At 39.7% G+C, this 12176-nt stretch overlaps 1 protein-coding gene across 3 annotated transcripts in view; it reads left to right on the forward strand.

Annotated features, from left to right (window-relative positions):
- The window catches only part of rbks (ribokinase), a 45934-nt gene that overhangs the window by 17763 nt on the left and 15995 nt on the right, over positions 1-12176 (forward strand). For all 3 annotated transcript variants that reach the window (XM_053633283.1, XM_053633282.1, XM_053633284.1), the window contains exons 3-7: positions 1451-1583; positions 3451-3514; positions 3664-3726; positions 4237-4401; positions 7680-7771. In XM_053633283.1, coding sequence (XP_053489258.1) covers positions 1451-1583; positions 3451-3514; positions 3664-3726; positions 4237-4401; positions 7680-7771 — 517 coding nt within the window. The remainder of the gene's footprint in view (positions 1-1450; positions 1584-3450; positions 3515-3663; positions 3727-4236; positions 4402-7679; positions 7772-12176) is intronic.

Genomic DNA, 12176 nt, shown 5'->3' on the forward strand with positions numbered 1-12176 from the left:
TAAACATCACAAGCCAAGCAGAAAAAAACAAAGTTTATCTGCACCCTCTTCCACCATCAAAAACACACGCTCACCGGGACTTGGACCTGAGCCAGGCCATAACTTTCTTTGGTTAAGTGGTTTTGTTTTCTTCTTCTTCTTCAATAGACTGAGTAATGGCTGCTCGTTCTGCTTGGGTGAGAAACACACAGACCTTGTTCTATAATGTCACGCATTGCAGCAATTACCTTTTTCTGGAGTTCAGAGATGTAGCCTTATATTTAGGAGGTTTGGGGATGGCAGAGCGTGATGTTTTCACTCATAAACAGCACTTATAAAGCATTTATTCCAGTAAATGCTCACCCTCCGGTCTCCCCCACCTCATTTCAGCATGTTGCTGGTAAATCAGTGAACTTTAAAGAGCAAGAAATCTGTATGCATTTTAGTACATGAATCACATTACATACATTACTCAACCAGCTGCAGTGAATCATCAGATTCAAATACATGGATACGAAGATGTCCCGTCTGATGAATCAACATACAGATTAAATGTAGTGATCCTAACTGAAAAAATCTCTTAATCACTTCGGCATGCGCTTGTTTTTGTGAACAAACAGATGTTCTTGGCATATTACACCCTGACAAGAGTTAGACTGTTCATTATTTGAGTGATTTGATTGGTTTCTTATAACATTACATCCCAAATGGGTTTATTCCTTTTATATCACAAGTTAATAAGGCACAAAAAAGCTCATCATGATAGTGAGAAACTTTAAAGCCTTCTATCCTGAAGACTTTCCTGTGTCGGAAAATCTGACTGTTACAAAGCACTGACACTGGAGACTCCTTCCACAAATGCCAAATAATCAGTCCGTACAGCAGGTTTTTTTTTGTTTTTTTTGTGATTGTTGCTTTTAGCTGTACTCATGTTCGACACACCTGAATCGAAGAGGGCATTGGCTGAATGCACGTTGTGATGACGTCACGTGACGTGTCTCGGCCCAAATCTGCGGTAATTTTGAAACATTGCAAGCTCCTCCGGATAGTGCGGAGTTCGCTTGATTTTGCGTTCATTTCTGCGATCGCAAAAACACCAAATCCTGGAGGGACTGAATAAATATCACCACACAGAAAAGTTCATCATATCAACAAATTTACCAACAAAGGTTTTTTTTTTTTGGTAATTTTTTTAAAATCCATTTATGTGGCGCATCCGGCATACACGTACGTTTTTGTGTTAACTATTACTATAGAAACAATAATGCATTCAAACATGTGCACTAATATAGACAGTGTAAAACCACTTTACTAGGATGTTCTATACTGTTTCCTTTTTCTTTTCTGACATTGAAGGTTCTGTCTTAAATGTAACAAAATAACAAGAACACAGTGTTGTTTTGACTCTAAACCACATCTGACCACACACTTTTTTCTTGCTTTAAACTCCCTTGTGTATGTATTTTATTAGCCAGACACCTCGACTGCCCAAAGCTGGAGAGACAATACATGGCCACAAGTTCTTTATCGGCTTCGGCGGCAAAGGAGCAAACCAGTGTGTCCAGGCTGCTCGGCTCGGAGCCAAGACTGCGATGGTGTGCAAGGTACAAATCAAGAGATTCATTTCCTGCTGCCAGCATGTCTCAGCCTGAGCCTTTCTGTACCTGCAGAGCCATTTATTTCAGACCCATTTAATTAGATTCACACCACTGAGCTGCTGTTCCCTTTATTGTTCGCTTGTACCTGCCATACCAAGAAGTAATAAAGAAGTGTATTTGTTCGTACAAAGAGCCCGATCGATATTGAAATATGCACGGTACAAAAATAGCCTCCCGTGCTTTCAGAAGCCCTGAAACAGGAGTTGCACTTCAAAGACAGGGGCGTCAGGTACAGAAGAGCCACGGCCTTGGCGTGTCTTTAACAGCGTGGGATAAAAGGAGCCCCGGTGGGCAGAAAGGGACCCCTCCACCCTTTGGAGCACTAAACATCTCTGATAGAGAGAGAGAGAGAGAGAGAGAGAGAGAGAGAGAAAGAGAGAGAGGTGCGGTGGTTTAGAAGTCAACTGGTAGCAAGGTAGGCGTTTGGGTGGGGTGCCTATGTCTGGAAGGCTTGGCTGAATTTAGTAATGCACAGGGAGGAAAGTATTGTTTCAAGTTCCTTGTATTCATCAAACTTATCTGTTCTTGTGTCTAATCCCATATGTCTTCTATTACGATTAGGATTTGCTCCACTATCTTTGCAGACGTTACAGAATAATAAATGCAGTCAAGATGTGGTTTGGGCTTATAGTTCGTGTCCGATTTTGAACTGGAACTTCAAGGCTAAAAATGTAAGGGGAATTCATAGCTTCTAGTTTAGCATCATGCAAAATGCATGCTTAATGAATGCTTAACTCCAAAGGCATCAGGATGCTCTGTGTTACACACTTCTACCTTTAAAAATGGATTTTGCATAGATTATAATAGCCGAAGCAACTGCTTTTGAATCACTTTCTGTGCACACATTAGAAAGATTTTAGATAATGCAACACTACTTAAAAACCACGAAGATGGCTGTGGACAATTGCTATGATAGCTTTAGGACTGCAATTGCCATGAACAGTTTTGCCCTCAAGTCTCCATCAGTGAACAGTTCATAACTTCAACAAAATAGAATTCATGTGAAAACTATAATGGAGTTCCTATTTACACAACTGCACTTTTGGCCATGTAGTACACAGTTATAGATGGGAATTATTTATAATCGTACGATCCAGAGCCACCCAGATGAGTCTGGTTCTTCTCAAGGTTTCTTCCTCATATCGTCTCAGGGGTTTTTTTCTTACCTCTGGCTTGCTTGGGGGTGGGGCTACATTACTGTGTATTTTATATTTGTGAAGAGTTCAGTTCAACTCACCATTATACAGGCTTTTAATCCTCACTCATAGCTACAGGTGCATCTCAAAAAATTAGAATATCGTGGAAAAGCATAAATTAACATACGTTTCAGAAGGTCGACATTTCTGTATTATAAATTCTTTATTCTAATATTTTGATACTGGATTTTTGATTTCCATGAGCCTTAAGCTGTAATCATCAAGATTAAAACAAAAAAGGCTTGAAATATTTCACTTTATGTGTAATGAATCTAGAATATATGAAAGTTCCACTTTTTGAATTAAATTATGGAAAAAAGCTAACTTTTACATGATATTCAAATTTTTTGAGATGCACCCGTACTGTACATACATTTCCGGTCAGTTTCAATGTAGTTACTGAATATTGCTTTAACATGAATAACTGAATACTACGCTTTGAGTTCAGAGGTTATTTCTCTGCCTGTAAGTACAGATTGTGATGTACAGTATGCTGCCACTTTATACATATAGGCACATTTATCACAGGATTAGGAGTCCACGTTGAGGTGAAAACGTCAGATGTGGATTTGTGCAAAAGCTCAGGCCTTAATAACCAACTTTGTCTTCCTCATCAGGTTGGAAAAGATTTTTTCGGGAGCAACTATATTCAGAATTTCAAAGACAACGCCGTATGCACAGGTAATAAATTTTCCGACCTCATACTGTACCTGGCTTTAACCGAGCACTGTGTCACCCTGACATGCACTGTAGACTCATGCATTCTGCACTGTGTTTAGTGTGCTTGCTGATTTCAATTTTTTTCTCCACCCCATTCTATCCCTGTGCAGCTTTTGTGACTCAGACTGCTGAAGCCATGACCGGAGCTGCCTCCATCATCGTAAACGATGCAGGTAGTGTGAAGTTGCTGAGTATGTGGCACCCTGTTGCACCCGCAGCTTCTAAAATAACACAAAGTGCACTTGTGAATGAAGCATAGATGATTGCGCTCCTCTCCACCTGGGGGTGGTTCAGGTCGTCACCCACACCGCATAGTTTATAGCCGCTTGGCTTTATTTAGCACTGCTGGAGGTGGGGTGGCTGACATAACCAGCCTGGTGCTAAATGCACAGCCTGTTGTGCTGTAAATGTCACTAATCACAGCTTTAACAGAGACTCTGACTCTGGTGGAGATCCACAAGCCTCTCAAGGGGGCTTACAAATAACGTCATCGCCATCACCATAACAACCTGCGGGTACCATAGTGTCCCAGCTTCCTGCACTAAAGTCAAAGTGACTCAAGAACAATTATCTTGTAAACTGCTGCTTTTGAAATGCAAAAAAAAACAAAACACACACACACAGACACACACACACTTAGTGAACCTGGACTCTGTAAATTCTTTCATGGATTGTGTGTGCAGGTGAGAACGCCATAGTGATTGTAGCAGGTGCCAACATGCTGCTGGGGGAAGAGGAGCTGGAGCAGGCACGCTCTGCCCTGGCTAAAGCCAAAGTGTTGCTCTGCCAGCTGGAGATCAGCTCACACATCTCGCTACAGGCCCTGCGAATAGCTCGACAAAGCAATGGTCAGTGTGTGTGTGTGTGTGTGTGTGTGCGTGCACTGTAGAAAATAACATCTACACTGCAAAATGACATCTTAGCAAGTTAGGAAATATCTTGAATAATGTCAAATTTATCTAGTATTTCCTTTAATAAGATTACAATAAACCACATATAAGATTATTAATCCTATTTCTAGCCTTTTTAAATACTAATTTCAAGTTTGAAATAGTCTTGTTCTATTGGCAGATAATTTTGCTTATTTTAAGCATTTATTTCTAGAAAGAAGCTAAATTATTTGCCAATAGAATAATAAATAAATAAATAAATAAATAAATAAATAAATCTTTATATATACCTTTTATTTATTTATTTATTTATTTATTTATTTATTTCCAGGCATCATCCAGGAAGTAAAAAAAAAAATCTGGGTGTATCCTGCAAAAAGATAACAAATAGAATCATAGGGTAAAATAACAGAAAAAAGATTTGTCAGCACTCTCTCCATCTACTGACCTGATCTGAAGGAAACAGGGAAAAACTGGCAGAGTTTGAAAAGAAATCTCAAGAAGAATGTGCCGAGAAATCTGCCAGAGACAGAAGAGATATAGCAGAAATAATTGTGATGTGGGATCAGAAAGCTGCTCAGAGGAAACATGAAATATTTTTGAGGCAGTTATAAAAGCCGAAGTTGGAATATGAGTAGAATACATGGCATCCCCAAATACACAGGAGAAATGAACACTTTTTACCCAAATGTCTTCCAAAATTTCTCATACTTAGTTTATATTAATTTATTATTTTATCAGACAGCCTTTAAGAAAGCCTTTGACAAACGAAGAACGTATTAAAATCATTCTCACGGCTGGATCGGGACGCTGTCGCAAGTTTGCGATGAACTTTAACAGGAAACGGGGCGAGCAGATCACACACCACACTGTTGTCAAACTTATTAACAAATTCAGAAAGACTGGCAGTGTTGCGGACCAACCGAGAAGTAGACGTCCACAAACACCCGCTGGTGAATCCACAACTGACGGGGTGCTAGCAAACATAATCCTCTATGTATGGAGACTTTTGAGACACTCTGTATAATATCAATCACATTCCGAAAGGGGGATGCAAACGTTTGAACTGATATTTTGATGTTATTTACTACAAATATTGTAATTGTGACCATTTTACTTACTTCTGACCTAATAAACGTCATGTCATGGTCCTGTTAACCAAGTTCTGCTTACGGATTTTCCCACAGCATGACTGCCATTGATGTAGATGGATAAGATTAGAACAAAATAAAAGAGGAAACAGGAAATCCTACTTAACATGTGCAGACGTTATTAACACCTTATCTAATCAGGTACCTGCTGATTAGAAAACGCCCTCGTCTCGGGTTTTTGGAGATGCACCATGGCATGGCTCGTGCGCAGATGGGCACCGCAGATGGTCTCCCACATCCCCCCGCCATCACACTCCAATAGTCGTCACCTCAGAACCACCCAGAAACGCGCCAATGACAGCGCTGTCGTCTTAGCAGATCATATCAAGTGTTGCGAAATGGGCTATTAGCCTAGATTATGTGAATATCACTTGGGATGAGTTTGTCAGGCAGTGACGTGTGTGAATAGCACTTCTCAAGGCTCGGATTACGCACATGCCACCTCCACAAGCTTGCTCGAGTAAAATTGGTCTTTGTTCTGTTTAAGCACTTGTCATTAATTCATAATGTGGAGTTTTGTGACGATGTAGGATAAAGGATTTAGCACCGATGTTTCTTTCTTTCTCATACGTCTGAAACCCAGAGCAAAAGCTTCTTTTCTCATTCACCGGTTTCCAGCGATGTCATATTAATGAGAAATTCAACGTAGCAGTAACGGAGACAGCAAACGCTGGACTTGGAGTTCCATTAGCATGAACGTCAATGCTTTCGAAGCTGATCTGTTTGAGCAGAGTGGACAGAAGAGGAGCTGAGAGAGCTGGACAGACTACCGGACTAAAGCACTGCTGCATCGCTCCGTTTAGGTAGAGATGAAGCAAGGGATAATTCCTGCTTCGCCTCTATCAAGAGAGTCGAACAGCATTGTGGGAAACCATGTGAAAGTGAAAATACACCATGTCCAAAAAAAAAAAAAAGTCAGGATTTCATTGCCAATAAATCTTGGATGTCATTGAAGATCATACGGTAATTATAAATATTAATATGCAAGTCATTCAGGGTGGATTTTTCCTTTATTTAGAACCACTTAATCTTCACCTAAGTATGTTGTCCTGTTTTGTTTTGTTTAGTTTTTTTCTCCTCATACACACTTCATTCCACATATCGACTTTTCCTTTATTGGTCTCACTTTGTCTCAGTGGGTTGTCTTCATTTCTTGTGACTAAATCATTGTGCCTCTAAGGTGTAGGGAATAAAGGTCTCATAATGAAACCTAACAACAAGGGGAAGTTTATTGATCAAGGAATGTGTGTTAGACTCTGAGCAATTTCAGATCTTAGACATGACTCATTCGCTAAGGTAACTGCCCCCCCACCCCACCACCATCATCACCACCACCAATAATTGTCCCATGCACGTCAGAAACCCAGATGTGTGTACTAACCGTGTGAGGGAAAGATATCAGAGTTGACTTCTGCTCTTTGTGCGCTTTTGTAAGAGATATGTATATTTTTTTTCAAAGCCTCTGTGGTTTTGCTATGTGCAGTGTATCATGCAGCCAAGCCGTGTATGACCTCAGAAAGAGATATGACACGACTGCATTCGAGCTCTGGCGTGAAAAGCTTAAAGGATGACTATGATATGACGCATGCACTTAGATTGAAGTAAAAAGTTTTCAGGCAGTGATAGCTAAGAGATTATATGCATAAGATGAGTGCGATTTACAGGATAAGGAGAACTCTACATTGGCACAGTCATCAATATGTCGATATCTTGACGCATTGTTGATGTGCATCAGGTTTCAGTTTAGAAATGAGACATCCTCTGGTCCATGGGAAGGGTTATGATGTTTTGGTTGGTATCTGGTTCACGAAGCACCGTTAAGTCACAAGGAAGTTATTACTTGGTATTTACATCATTCTGAAACTAGTATTTGCTAAGGGAAGGATCAAGTGAAATCTTATGCGAGTTTCACACTGAGTGCAGTGTGACGTGAATGGGAAGGCTTTGTCTTTGTGTGACCCGCTGTTTCCTCATAAGTCATATCAGTATTAGAGCAGTATCACAGCTAGAGCAGGTCTTTCCTGAAATGAATAAGCAGCAGGACCTTGAATGACCTATTACACACTTTTTCTGTATCATTTACAGTGAAGACCATCTTTAACCCAGCCCCTGCTATTCCAGACCTCCACACTGACTTCTACAGGGAATCCGACATTTTCTGCTGTAATGAGTCTGAGGTGAAAGTACACACACACACACACACACACACACACAGACACACACACTAAAAAGATTACTTTAACTTCTCTCCTCCAGCAGACCTTGTGCAGTCCGGTTCATACACTTCATAGATAGATAGATAGTTTATTTGTCCTCGAAGAGGAAATTTGTTTCCACCATTGGTGCGTAGGAAAAAAACATAAACACAGCAACACCGTACATATTAACCATCAAAAACAATCACAGACATAGAAGGGAGAAGGGGACAAAAAGAAAACATCAGGATCATACAACAAATGCCAGAGCATAAGATGGCATCACAGTGGCTGAGTACCTATGTGTTTAATCCTCGTATAGCCGTAGGAACAAAGCTCCTACCATAACTGGCCTTTCTGCACATGGGTAGTCTATACCTGTGGCCAGAAGGAAGGGGGTTGAAATATTGTTAAAGTGGGTGGTCTGGATCATTTAAAATTTTATGTGCCTTCCGGAGCGTATATGAAATGACACAGTCAGATAAATTAGGGGTGGGAATACCTATCATTTTTCTCGCTAAATTAGTTTTCTTTAAGAGTTTGTTCTTATTGGTAACTGTTAGCATATGGAATAAACAAATGGCACCATACATAAGAACCGGCTCAGTGATACTTCGATACAGAAGAAGAAGAAGACTAGGCTGAACAAACAGATATTTAAGTTTACGATTAACTGTCAGTCTCTGATGACAGCACTTGTAAATACCTAGAGTGTGCTGATTGAAGTTGAGATGTTTATCTAATATAATGCCCAGATATCTGAAATGCTCCACCCTTTCAACCATCTCTCCGTTAATGATAATACTGGAAGGATGGGTCAGTGTTTTGGAAGAGCTAAAAACTAGTTCTTAGTCTTTGCGATATTAAACTGGAGAAAGTTATCATCACACCATGTACTAAAATGTGCTATGGAGCGTTGATAGTCCAAAAAAGAATCATTGTCTTTAGTAAGCAATGCAAGAATGGGTCCTCCTAACTGGGAATCTTGTGAGAAAGATTCACAGGTTATTTAGGTTGAGATTGGAGGTGAACATTAGGCTTGGGATCCCATGGGACACAACAAAAAAGTTGCACAAACTAGAGGTTTTTACTTTAATGTGGGAAGTGAGTGAGCAGTAAAACCCTTCAGCTTTAGGCCACGCCCACTTCTGGTTCTGGTTACTGATATTTGGAGCACTAAATAGATACAGATAGTGCCAGTGTTACACCTCTAATATTTATATGTATGAAATAATAATTTGATCAATGCATTTACATGCCATAATATAATATTTTAATGAATTAATATGATAAGCTCTTTCTCTACATGAGTCATGAGCAATTTTTTATTTAGATACCTGAGTCCTTTTATAGCCATACTGCTATAGATTTATTTGGGATTTTGCAATCATTTACTGCCAACAGGTTTGCTTTTCATCATCTGATTGCAAAATTCAAAAATGAATCTTATAAAATTAAGACAATTTAATTACAAATTAAGACAGGGTTTTAAGCCCTCTTTTTATTGTCTGCATTGACACAGCGTACCTAATGCATATCACCTAATGCATATGTTTTCCCTTTTCATGATACAATTAATGACTTACAGGTTTTTAATATACTGTTTACATGACCACTGGGGGGGGGCGGGGGGGGCACAATGGCTAAGTGATTAGCAGGTTAGCCCAACACCTCCGGGCCTGGGGGTTCAAATCCCGCCTCCGCCCTGTGTGCATGGAGATTGCATTGTCTCCCCGTGCTTTGGGGGTTTCCTCCATGTACTCCAGGTCCCTCCCCCAATACAAAAACATTCATTGTAGGCTGATTGGCATTTGCAAGTTCTCTGGAGTGTGTGAATGTGTGTACGATTGTGCCCTGAGATGTACTGACCCGCCTTGTGCCCAGAGTTCCCTGGGATAGACACAGACTCCCTGCGACCTGTGTAGGATACACTCCCTGTGTAGGATAAGAGGTACAGAAAATGGATGGATGGACATAACTACTTGAATAATTTTAAAGATAAACGCTTACCATAAGTTTTTTATGGTAATGTTTTACTGTACTTTGTAACGTTTGAGAATTTTGAGAAAAGTATATAGAGATTAAGTGAGGAATAAAACTTGGGCGTGTGCTATTATAGAAAAACAATCAATGACAGGCTGGTGTGATGTAGTCTGACAAAATTGCAGTCACTGTTACCGTGCCAAAGCTGATTTTTCTTTATTTATTTATGAATTGATAATTAATATAATCGACACTGAATCTCATTATGGATTAGTTGGGTCTGTGATGTCACTGTGGATACAAACCCCCCGTCATTGATATCACTTCACAATGGTGAAAAACGCATTTCTATGAATAAAACACATCTGAGAAACAGCGGAGGTCACAGAGTGAGCTGCTGCGGGAAAAGTGCACAATCCAGATCGTCCAAAACATGAGAATGTTTTATATTAAGCACTTCAAACAAACTCGTAAGTGTATTAACGTGGCTTGTTGTGTCGGATGCTGCGACAGATGCGTGTGCGGTTTAATGTGTTCCAGACATGTTTTCTTCAGCGCAGAAATTGCATTTTTACCTTTATATCCTTATCTGTAAATGTTATAAATTCACACCAGTATTTCCATTTTACATAAAGACTCGTCCTGACACCGAATGAGTCTTCGTTAAACTTCACTGAAAGAGCTCGAGTCCATGCATACGCACCAATCAAACAGCGCGCAATAGAAAGGAAGCACAATAACTCTGACTAAAATATTCATTTTGATCAAATATGTTGTTTAATGCTATATTTAGCTATATATAGATGTAATGGGGTTATAACATGTAATTGTATATAAATGTAAGAAGTGTCGTACATTTACCGAATGAAGTAACATGTTACTATGTTCAAATGAGTGAATGTGTGTGTTACTGCAGAACATTCAAGAACATTAACACTTAGTTTGTGCTTTTGTTTGTCTTTTGTGGCATTTTTAATATAGTGATTTAACTTCTGCTTGTGGACAATCAGTTGTTGTTTTTTTTGTTTTCAAAATATAATGTTAATATATTTTTTAAATCCTTTGCACAATGTATGGCATAGCCCACATAGATACACTTAATACCTTTTTCATAGTCTTCAATTTGCACAGTGTTTGAAGGACAGCATTGAGCTGAATGTGAAATAGCATTTTTTTTTTTTCGGGAAAAAAATACAGAAAATAAAAATAGGCCTTTTAATCCAACTAATCGATTAATCGAAGAAATAATTGACAGATTAATATATTCTCAAAATAATCGTTAGTTGCAGGACTACACTTGAATACGTGGAGTGGAGACCAGTGAATTAGTTGTTACTATTGATACGATAATGCATTTGAACGTGTTAGAATGATTCTGACAAATCAAAATCGAGAATGTAGTATAAACTTAAAAACTGAATAATTACTATTGCTATAAATGAAGTAAATAAAGTAAATACAACAAGTAGAAGATGATATGACTGTCTATTATAATTTACCTTCAAAGCTTCAAACCATATGTTGAAAGGGACAAGTATAAACACCACGCTCTGCTACCAGGTCATGACCTGCACAGTGGTAACAAATCAAGATGCTGAACAGTTATTTTATTGTCGTCTGAGTGAGAAATGCTTGGGGGGGGGGGTCATTTTCTCCCACTTACAGTAAATCGTGTGTTTGGAGACACCCTCTCTCACACCTTGGCTGGATGAGCTGACAGATGAGGGCATGTATTGATGGGAAACAGTTAAAGAAAAAAAAAAAACACTAGGGAAGACAGATGCGTGGCTTGTGAGTCACACTGTCCTGGGGCTAAAGAGCTGCCACTGCGACCAAGAGTGCTCTATGAGACCTGCTTTGATGTGGCCGAGAGGCTGGAGAGGGGAAAAATGTACAGGTGGGACATGAAAGTGAGAGCTCAGAGTACACTGGCCTCAGTCTCAGCCTTCTTGCTTTCAGTCATGCTTTCATCCGATGCCTATAGTTGGGGTAGTGAAAGATAAATAATTGAGAACACACCGAAGCAGGTAGATCAGCCTAGAAAGACGAGTAATCCGAGTGCTGCTCTGTTCTGGCAGGTGGCCATGGAAGAGTAAGGGCAAGATAAGTAAAATGCACAAATATGAAAGGGTTACTTTCTGCACTCATTTAAACATCTCTGTGGTGCATCTAAAGACATTTAAGAGGTGCTATGGAGAGTCCAGCTGCATAAAAGTGCATGCATCCACAGAAAAGTGAGCATTAATAACTTTGAGCTATTGAGTCCAAATTTCACAAATGCCAGAATGCCACCACTGGGTGCATGACTAAGGGACTTAACCCTTATCTGGGCAAGGCAGTAGTATAATGGTTCCTTTGCAGTTGCACAGATTTATCCCCCCCCCCCCCCCCAATATATGTGCAA

Source organism: Ictalurus furcatus, chromosome 9, assembly GCF_023375685.1.
Source record: "Ictalurus furcatus strain D&B chromosome 9, Billie_1.0, whole genome shotgun sequence".
In the NCBI taxonomy this organism is placed as follows: domain Eukaryota; kingdom Metazoa; phylum Chordata; class Actinopteri; order Siluriformes; family Ictaluridae; genus Ictalurus; species Ictalurus furcatus.